This window comes from Capricornis sumatraensis, chromosome X, assembly GCF_032405125.1.
Source record: "Capricornis sumatraensis isolate serow.1 chromosome X, serow.2, whole genome shotgun sequence".
NCBI lineage: Eukaryota > Metazoa > Chordata > Mammalia > Artiodactyla > Bovidae > Capricornis > Capricornis sumatraensis.
Window position 1 is genome coordinate 136503449 of NC_091092.1, and position 10473 is coordinate 136513921.

Genomic DNA, 10473 nt, shown 5'->3' on the forward strand with positions numbered 1-10473 from the left:
CCTAGTACTTGAGATGTTCAAGAAATTTCTTTCATGGGGTGTTTTTCCTGATGCACGTTAACTGTTGACTGAATCTGCAGCTTATGTTTTGCTCTATATATTCTCTTCTGTATGTTTTGTAAGACAGATGAGCAAGATATGAGACCAAACCATTGTGGTCTCCATGAGCTACAATACGACCTTTCCAAAACTCTCTTCCTGTTGTAAGGGGGCCCCAAAGCATCTGTGGCCCAGATAGTTATTTTAATTTGGCAAGGGAATTGACTAGACTCTCTTTGAAACAGGTCATAAAAGCAGGTTTTATGTACCCACTCTTATCGAAATAACACTGTGACTTATTCTTGCCGAGTAGACATAAGACACTTTCATTAATGACTGGAAAAATGTCAATTAAACAGGGAAAGACAACTGAAGTTAGCCCGGCAATTTGATGTCTAGCCCTGGTCATAATGCAGAACCCAGATTCTGAGCTGAGCTCTGTGTGGCTACCAGTTCAGCACACTTATATTTGCTCATTCTCACAGTGGAGTGTCCTCAGTGAGAGTCAAACCCCATGATGACAGACAGGGGTCCGTTTGCTTTGTCCTGTGTTCCTTCCATAGAATCAGAGAGAGTTTCCCCCTTCAATTAAATGATGGCAGTTAAATCGGTTTTTTTTTCTCCACTTTCCAGCAGAAGTAGTAAGTTCCTTTTATTTTTCCTTCATTCATTGGAAGCCTTAAGTTTCTGGAAAACCATCCTCGTGGGTTGTCCTCTGGCTCTTTCCCATAAGATCATCAGTCATTGGTTTAAAGAGGAGGCAAGGAAAGGACTGTTTATTCCATGTGGGTGGGAAATTCCCTCAGCAGAAAGTGCCTGGGGCCCTAACTGCCTTGGTGACAGGGAAAGTGTGTCACAGCTGAGTTGCCTTCCCCTGTCAGTAAGCCCTGCCCAAGCCCCCAGTGAAGCCGGACCCCCTGACAGCATCCTTTCTCCTGCATACACAGAACCCTTATTAGGAAGGGCTTGCTCAGGCATGGGGTTACCTTCTATAAGATCACCAAGGATTTGTCTTGAAAAATTAATCCAAAAGAAAGTAAAGACCAGAGAAGTGAGGTGGGGCGAGGGGTGGAGGGGGGCAGCAGAAGCAAGTTTGGGAACTTTTAATCAATCTGTGATCATTTCCCTTTAAGATGTTGTCAGGGCCACTGTTTTGAGGAAAGTAGAAAATACAGATGTTCCCAGGTAAGACTTCAAACACTCTTGTCGTGTTCCTGATATTCTTGTTTTCCTGTTCGGCTCACATTTTCACCATTATTTCTGTTGCTGTGACAACTCATGCTCATATAAAACTTAATGGATATGCTCATTAGTACGCTTTACATCAATTTGTAAAAGCACTCGTGCCTTGTAGAATCCTTTTAGGTGTATTTAAATACCATGGATTCCAGTGACGGTCATATGTTTATCTTTTTAGCCATCATTTTATCGATAAAACAGTCATTCCCACCACCACCACCATCATCATCATTGTCATCTTTGTTGTCAGGAAGGATGGATTGATTTACATTAGTATTTGGGTGAAAGGAGAAAAGGTGTCCATAAACTGCATGTAACGTTTTACTCATAGTTTTGTCTGAATTATTTTTAATTCAGGATATTGAGGAAATTTAAAGAGTTATTTACAGTTTTCCCTATTTAACAGATAGTGAGCATCAGATTTTAATTTTTAAATGGAAACAGGGATTGATCCAACTGGCATTTCAACAATGCACCTTGAAGAAAGGGTTTCATCACTTCGCCCTGCTGTTTCCTGTGACATCTGTTGGGTTTTGCTGCCATCTGCTGGCCATTTCGTAGAAATGCTTTCACCTGATTGACAGAAGTCTTGGAACCTTGCTCAGAAACTCTTTTTTTGTTTCAGCCCGTGTCCACACATTCTCCTGCCGTCATTTGTAAACCTGTCCGCTGGTTTGAATCTGGTCTCTCATTGCTAACACACTCACGTACCTGTAATTGTCTCCTTGTGCCAGAAGCCCTGACATGCTGAGGTCAGAAGTCTCCTTTTCCATGGGAGGAAGACACTCGTCCACAGACTCCAACAAGGCCTCCAGCGGAGACCTCTCCCCTTATGACAACAACTCCCCTGTGCTGTCTGAGCGTTCCCTGCTGGCTATGCAAGAGGACGTGGTGCCGGGGGGCTCAGAGAAGCTTTACAAAGGGCCGGAGCCGTGTGTGCGCCGGGTGGGCCACTTGCCCTCCTCGAAGTCGAGGGAGAGTTCTCCTGGACCAAGGCTTGGCAAAGGTAATTCATCCAGTCCCTCTGATTGCATGTGGCCTGGGGTAGGCGCTTTGGACCTGGTCTCCAACCCTTCCTTGTTTCATGTTTCTCTAATTCAATGAGCATTTACTGAGAACCTGCCGAACACTGATCCTGGGTCCGAGTCCCTGCACACCCAGCTAGGTGGGAAGCAGTCTCCAGCTCGGTGAGCCCCAGACAGTCCCAGCTGTCTCTCCCCTCTAGCATCCGAGGAACTTGCTGGCTCCTGGCCTGTGGGCTTGGGTACATATCTTTTAGTCTAAGATGGCACCCCGCCATTGCTGTTACTTTTATACAGAGAACAAGCTGAACTCACTATATAAGGAGCAGGCATGTTCCAAATAAGTCTCCATGGCAATGATGACTTTTAGGCAAAAGAAGATTTCCATGGTCAAATACATTTGGGAAAGCCTGAGTTAACCAAGCTAACTGTTTCTCTGCTGTACAAGTTCTCAAAAATCTTTACACTGCTAGCAGGCACCATGAATTTCCACGATGGGAGGGAGAGGATGGTTTGCAGCTTTTCTCAAATGTATTTGACCACTGGATGTTCGATTTTGTACTCCCCCTCCACAGAACAATTCCTCGGGGTCAGGACTCGCAGGACACTTTTAAACTGATCATTGGAAGACACAGTACAAATTCTTGCTGCTGTATCACAAATATAAAGTTTTCGCTGAAAAGTCACTCTGAAAGGGCTCCCTTTTTTTTGGTGTTTTTAATCACAGCAGCTTTATTTTTATTTCAGAAGTATTTTTAAAATTTTTTAAAAGTAATTTTAAAAATTTCTTTTAATTTACAGTGAAAACAGTAGTTGGTATTTCCATCAAGCATAAAATTTCTTTTTAAAATGTGAAAGTACTTGCCTCATCTGTGAAATGGACTCAGGGACATCTCTTCAGGATTAAATGAGAGAATGAATACATATGAACTGCTGAACACAGGGAAGCACCAGTAGACATTTGCTTCTAGCAATAGTCATTATCATCATGTTGCCAAATTTGTTTGTTTAGATGCTAAGTCGTGTCTGACTCTTTGTGACCTCACAGACTGTAGCCCGCTAGGCTCCTCTGTCCATGGAATCTTCCAGGCAAGAGCACTGGAGTGGGCTATCATTTCCTTCTCCAGGGACTCTTCCTGACCCAGGGATTGAACCCATGTCTCCTACATTGGCAGGCGGGTTTTTTACCTTTGAGCCACCTAGGATGCTTTTAGGTTTCAGGATTGTAGTAAGGATTAGATGAGATGGTGGGAACACCTAAGATAGAACCTTAGGCTGTAAATATTTACAGACAGATTATGGGGGGTGTATGAATAAACACATGCAGGACTGTGACTCTGCTGATGCCACAGAGGAGCATTCCCTAGGCCAGATAAACAAGCTATAACCATTGTTCCTCTGTCTCTATGTTGATGCGGTTGGAGCTGTTGTCACCCATGACAATTCTATTCATTTCCTAGGGCTGCCGTAACAAGTGAACACAAACTTAGTGATTTAAAAAACAACACAAAAATTTATTATCATAAAGTTTTAGACATCAGAAATCTAAAATGGGTCCACAGGGCTGTGTTCCTTCTGGACACTCTAGGGAGCAATCTGTTTCCTTGCCTTTTCCAGCTTCTGAGGCTGTCTGCATTCTTTGGTTCGTGGCCCTTTCCTCCATCTTTAAAGCCAGCAACATAGCATCTTCTATCTTGCTTCCCTCTTATAAAGACCTTTGTGATTACACTGGGCTCACACAGATAATCAAGGATCATCTCCTCATTCCAAAATCCAGAACTTAGGCATACCTGCAAGACCCTTTTCACTATACCATCTTCACAGATTCTGGGGATCATGACTTTCTCTGTCTACCACAGCCATCACAGAGAAAGAGCCTTTTCGTGAATCCCAAATGGAATAGGCCTCTTAAAAGGCAGGTCTGCATCATATTCTGTCTTGTATCCATTGTAATCTTGAATAAAGTACTTTGAGTAGAAGAGGTGTCATAAAAATATTTATTGATTTATTTTTAATCTTCAGTTTTCATTTTGAGTTACATACTTTTTTTTTTCACACTTCTTCCTAGATATGGCAGAGGAGGCTTTCAATATCTGGGGAACTTGGCATTCAACATTAAAAAGTGGATCCAAAGACCCAGGAATGACAGGTAAAGGATTATATTTTCAAACTAATATTGCATTTACTTTTAAAGTTAATTTTCTTTGCTTTTCACCTTACTATCATCATATTACACGCTTCTCAGATATTATTTGAAAAATGCTGTGTCAACTTAGGGAGAATATTCACAACCTAAAAGTTGAGTGTTATATTTTATTTGGGGGGAATTTTTAGGACTTCAAGCTGGGGAGACTTGGAGTAGTGTGAGAGGACTGCTCTGAGGAGGCAAGGGAAGGAGCCGGGTCATATAGGCGTTTGCAACGAAGGGCAGGTAGTCTGAGTATCAACAGATTATTGTTAATTAAAGGAAAACCAGATATCTCGAGTTAAGGAATTTAGCACTTCTCCCTGTCTGGGAAGATGCAAGAGCCTGGGCTCACTGAAATCATTTCTTTGATCTGCACCTCAGCTACCTGGGGCCAGTATCCTGTATTTTCATGTCCTGAGCTTCCTCAGGGCTCACCACAGGGAGTGGCTGCAGGAAGTGGGCACCATCTGATTGCTGCTAGATGACAGGTATTCTTTTTTTTCCTGAGTTTCTTCAGGGTGGCTCACATTGGAGGGCTGCAATCACTGAGGGCTGTGACATCCTTGTTTACTGATATGGCAGGAAATATCCCATTTCTCAGCTGGAAATAGGGGGAAAGGAGATAAAGCTATACCTTTCCACCAAAGTACATCAATCTTTGACTTTGTTTCATGTGCAAGAGTTTTTAAAGATAATTATAATCATTCTGACTGTGTACCTTTATATGATTTGTTTGCCTTTCATTCTCCAGTTATTTCCCATTACTGTCATTAAGGGCTGTGTAGTATTTTGGATGCTTATTCATAGTTTATAGCCCAGTGTTGGGACCACTGAGTTGTTTCCATTTTTTAAGTGATGTTGCAATAAGTTAATGTCAGGGACCTCTTTTATGTACTTTTTGGATTTTGTATTTTAAATTGTAAAAAAAGTTCACAAAATTTTAGAAAGCCAGTTAAAAATATGAAATAGGAAAGTGGGAAAATAGGGAAATTCCTAGGTGGTCCAGTAGTTAGGTCTCCGTGCTTCCACTTCTGGGGGCCTGGGTTCCATCTCTGGTTGGGGATATAAAATCCTACAAGCTGTGTGATGCAGCCAAAAAATAAATAAATAAGAAAGTGGGTCAAAATATAATGAACTTATCCAAGAATTCAGAGATACAGTCACTTCACATTGCATAGAGGATACATTGGCTGTCCATGTCCCTTTAATCTCATTGGTATTGCAAATCACTGGGATTGCATTTGGGTTTCTTTAAAAAACAAAATTGTATTTATTATCATTTGCCTGTATTTCTCACCAGTATTTTCCAATTTTTCTATTAATCAGCTGAATTTCACCCACAGATTATCCTTATGCCATTGGCTATTTATGTATGCTAGTGTTTTTAAAATTGATCCTTAGAAACTCTTCTTATAATAAAGGCATTAACCCTTTAATCACATTGTTTGCCACTGATATTCCTTGCATTTTCTCCCTTTTTGCATATCTGGATTTTTTTTAATGTTTTACATGAGTAATTCGATCTCTTTTTTATGAATTCTTTCACAAAATTAATCTTAACTTTTACTTAAGCATTGGCGAATTAGTCATCTATACATTTTTCTCCGTCACAATATTTCATTATTTTAACCCTTAATTCTTTAATCCATTTGGAATATATGTTAATATATAATATGAGGGCTTCCCTGGTGGCTCAGACGGTAAAGAATCCTCCTGCAATGCGGGAGACCTGGGTTCAATCCCTGGGTTGGGAAGAGCCCCTGGAGGAGGGCATATAATATAAGTGTGTGAATTGTTTTATTGTTTCCCTGTGTGTGTGTGTGTGTTCTCTTCTTCATTGTTTTGTAATACTTCCCATATTATATTTCTAAAGCATGGTGCATTTTTGTTGTAATGGCCTCTACTCCGGTTTGAGTATTTGAGTATTGATCCATTATCTAAGTGCATCTCACCTTATCCCATGAACTGCTTTACTGTCTTTTCCCCAAAGGATAAATTATTCCAAGATATCCTGCTCTGTTTTCCTTCTGCTGGTTCAAGTCTGATCTGTCCCTGTGTACATGTTTATATGCCCCTCTCCTCCCAAAATGATCAACAGGAGACAGGCAGCCTAGGGACACACGCCGCAGGAACTCCTCATTTGCTTGTGAAACACACTGTTTTGCTCTCCTTTCAATTTCCTGAAGAAAGTTGTATCAGTTAGGGAAGGTTACAGACATCCTCTAGATGTCAGTGGCTTAACCTTTCACAGGTTGATTTATCCTCACTATGCAGTCCAGTGTGGATTGTGCAGGGTAATGAGGGGTGGGAATACTCTGTTCCAGCCATGCAGGGGCTCAGCTCAAGGTCCATCTAGCCAGTGGCTCCCCCGTCTTTAGAGGCCTCAGAGTCTTCCATGGTTGCTCCACTGTGGGCTAGAAGTTGAGGGAAGAGAGCAAGTCCAGACAGCTGGAGTGCATTTGGTGTTTTTCCTACTAGACCAGGCCTAGAAATGGCTTCCATCACACCTCCACATTTGTTAGCCAGACCTTATATATGTGGCCCTCCTAACTGCAAGGGAGGCTGGGAAATATCATCCAGGAAGGAAAGGGGACGATGGGTGAATAAGGAGCCAGTCTCCCCCACAGTGGCAGGCGTAGAATATACACAGGGGCTGCTGCCTTCCCCTTCTGGCACTAAATGGGGCATTTTCGATTCAATTCATTTATTCCTACGGCTTTGATTGACACAAGAGAAACATGGAAACACTATAATGTATGTTTCCTCCAGATTGCAAGTTGCACTGAACAGGAAGAGAACGTTCCTTTTACCTTCCAGGTTCAGAAAAGTTTCCATAAGCATGGCAGAGAGGGGCTTTCTGAAGGCAGAAATTTAGGCACAGGACTATTTAGTCTCATTTGACAGTGAAGCTGTTAGATGAACTGTGCTGATAATCAAGAAGCATTGATCAGGTCTCTTACTAGAAGTTTTCTACTGTAGTCAGCCACAGCTAAACATGTCCTGTGCTTTTAAAAGAAAAAAATTTTTTTTTTTAAACTGGCAAGGCACCTCGAGAGAGAGGCTACAAACCAATTGCATTTCTCGTCCTTCTCTCTGGCTCCCAGGTTCCTACGGCGATATTTTTGAAAGCAGCTCCCTCCGCCCGGGACCGTGCTCCCTGTCTCAAGGGAACCTGTCCCCCAATTGGCCCCGCTGGCAGGGGAGCCCCACAGAACTGGACAGCAGTGCGCAGGCTATTCGGAGGACTCAGACCACGAGCCCGGCGGCCGAGGCGAGGGCGCACGCCCCGGTGGCCCGCGTCTGCAGCACGCCCCACATCCAGGGCGGCGGGCAGCCCACACCGAGGCCGAGGCCGGAGCCGTGGTGGACTCTGAGCAGCGCCGAGGACCTCGCCGAGAGCGAGCCGGAGGGGGCCTGGCTGCAGAGGAGAGCCAAGCCTCTGCCCCAGAGACCTGCAGAGGGTGCCAGGCACGACAAGCGGCCTCCTCCTCCTTATCCTGGTCCAGGAAAGTCAACCGTAGCATCCCCGGCCCACCAAGCCGCCGAGCCACCGCTGTGGAGGCCGCGGAGGCTGGAAGAAGGCTCCGGAACAGCTTCGCAAGAGGGAAGCCAGGCAGTCGAGCCGCAGCGAGGGCACCAGGCCGCCCAGCAGAAAGTGAGCAGCGCCTACCCCAGTCCCGCCGGCGATCAGAACAGTAAGACCTTGGGGGAACCCAACTGGCTCGACTGGCAGAGGGAGCGATGGCAGATCTGGGAGCTCCTGTCCACCGACAACCCCGATGCCCTCCCGGAAACGCTGGTCTGAGCCCCCCACGCTCGCCCCTCACCTCCCAAACAGCCTTCTTCCACTCACTAGGGGAAAAAGTGGGTGTTGGACAATTGGGCACTTACTTATTTTTCTTCTTTTACACTTAAAAAAAAATAACACGACAAAAGTCAGTACACTTAAAGATAGAGCACCCTAGGACCCTGACCCTTTATAATGAGATTCTATTGCATAGCCAGCCTTTAGACAAAAACAAAAATGTATGTTAATGTCCGATCTAAAAGCTATTCACATTGGCTCTGTATAAGATAAAATTCTAGCTTTGGTATAGCTTAATTGTATTTATGTGTCTTCAGTTTTGACTCTTGTATATTCTGTAACAGATTGTGTATGATAATCCTATATGTTATATTCACAGAAAACAGAAGGAACACATTTTTTAGTCACTTATTCTAAGTAATGAGATTCTATAGACTGTTCTAGAATATGCACAAGCGGGTTTCTGTGCTTTTGCCATAGCTTTTAACTGGGGACAGCCCTTCTTTCAATGCCTAAGAATAACACTAACAAAGCAAAATAGAACAGAATATGAGAAGCCATATTTTTATATAGTAGTGAGATACAAAAAGAATATAGTCACTGAATGCTTTTTCATACTGAATATGTTTTAAGGAAAATATTAAATTTGATACATTATGGAATATATTTTTAGAATCTGTTTAGAAAGAATTCAGTTAATGAAACAAGAGAAAGGCCGTGCCTGACAAAGAAAGAATAATTAAGAACTTGTCCTTCCCATTTTAGGTCAAATTCAACTTTATTATAGACCATATATAATATATATTTATAATGTACGATTTCTATGTATTTTTCAAAACTATAAACTGGAATCCAACTATAAAGTGTTTGAGTGAAAAGAGAGTATTCAAATTACAGAACATGGTTTTTTCCTTTTGCCCCATCATCAGTATTAACCAAATTATACGCAGCGCTTTGTGAAGTAAATCATATTTGGAAAAAAACGGAGCTCTGTATTTACACTGTGCCAAAGGCTGAGGAAATGTTTTCTTTAGTAATTTTCTGTGTAATGTAAAATGTTCCTACCATACTTCAGTACATTTGAAGTTTTTCAACTGCAAAGCAATTTTTGACCAGCAGGTGGCAATTTGCTTCAGTATTTTATGAGATTTTTTTTTCACTTCATAAGGGAATGTGTATCATAGAGAAAGATTTTTTTTTATAAAACATGCTACTCTGAATTTTCATATTGGCGATGACATTTTCAGTGGTGTTTCTTCAAGTTCTTGTGCCATAATGAATAAAAAGTTAAAGCAAAGGCTTTGTTCACGGGCATTAAATCTCATGAATGAACCCACACACCATTCCACATACGCACTTCCCTATCTGCAAGTCCAAAGGTAATGAATAGTGGCAGGACTATCCACATACAGCCAAAGTCGTAGGTGGCTTGGAGACATAACCCAGTGAAATTGATATTTGTTGCAAGTGAAGGTTGATTGTCATTCATTTGAAGCTCAGTCGTTGATGAGGAAGTAGATGGGAACTCAGGTGGTTTCCCACGTGCTGGACAAGTGTTTCCCAACACAATCCTTGTATGTCATATCTACACAACAGGCCTTGGATGCTCCTTCTGTTTCAGGGTTGAAATGATGAAGTCTAGAAAAGCTGTCTGACATTTCTTAACCGGGAGTGGGGGCGGTGATGGGGGTCTTCGGGCTCTGCCCGTGGGTCCAGCACTTCTGCCACTGGCGGGAATGTGGGAAGGATGGGCCTGCTGGCCTCTGGCTCCTTCTGGCTGCCCCCACACAGCCCAGAGTTGCAAACAAGACCCAGAGCAAATGCTGCCTGATTGTGGCTCACAGGTTGCTTTCCCATGCCATCTCCCCTCGTCCTCCTCCTGTTGACTCTGTGTTTTCTTGGCTTTGGATTTAACCCCCGTCTGGCTAGCTCTCTCTCTCCTTTCTGGACTCAACTACCTGATATATGGGGCTGCCCCCACTCCCCGCCACCACCGGGTTTTTGCCCTAACAGTCCTATTTTTTTTCAACTGCCAAATCAGATGGCCCTGAGGTACATGTCTGTGTCTTAAAAGGTAAAGTATGCCTATCTATTAATGGTCAGATTTAGAATAGTCCAGAAAACATGGCTCAGAATATTTTTATGTAATGCAATTGTGTGTGTGTGTGTGTGTGTGTGTG

At 42.9% G+C, this 10473-nt stretch overlaps 1 protein-coding gene across 1 annotated transcript in view; it reads left to right on the forward strand.

Moving 5' to 3' along the window:
- The window catches only part of ARHGAP6 (Rho GTPase activating protein 6), a 536545-nt gene extending 528154 nt beyond the window's left edge, over positions 1 to 8391 (forward strand). Inside the window, exons 11-13 of the mRNA XM_068962864.1 lie at positions 2013 to 2284; positions 4369 to 4449; positions 7593 to 8391. Of these exons, the coding sequence (XP_068818965.1) occupies positions 2013 to 2284; positions 4369 to 4449; positions 7593 to 8293 (1054 nt within the window). The 3' untranslated portion in view covers positions 8294 to 8391. The remainder of the gene's footprint in view (positions 1 to 2012; positions 2285 to 4368; positions 4450 to 7592) is intronic.
- Positions 8392 to 10473: the final 2082 nt, after the last annotated feature.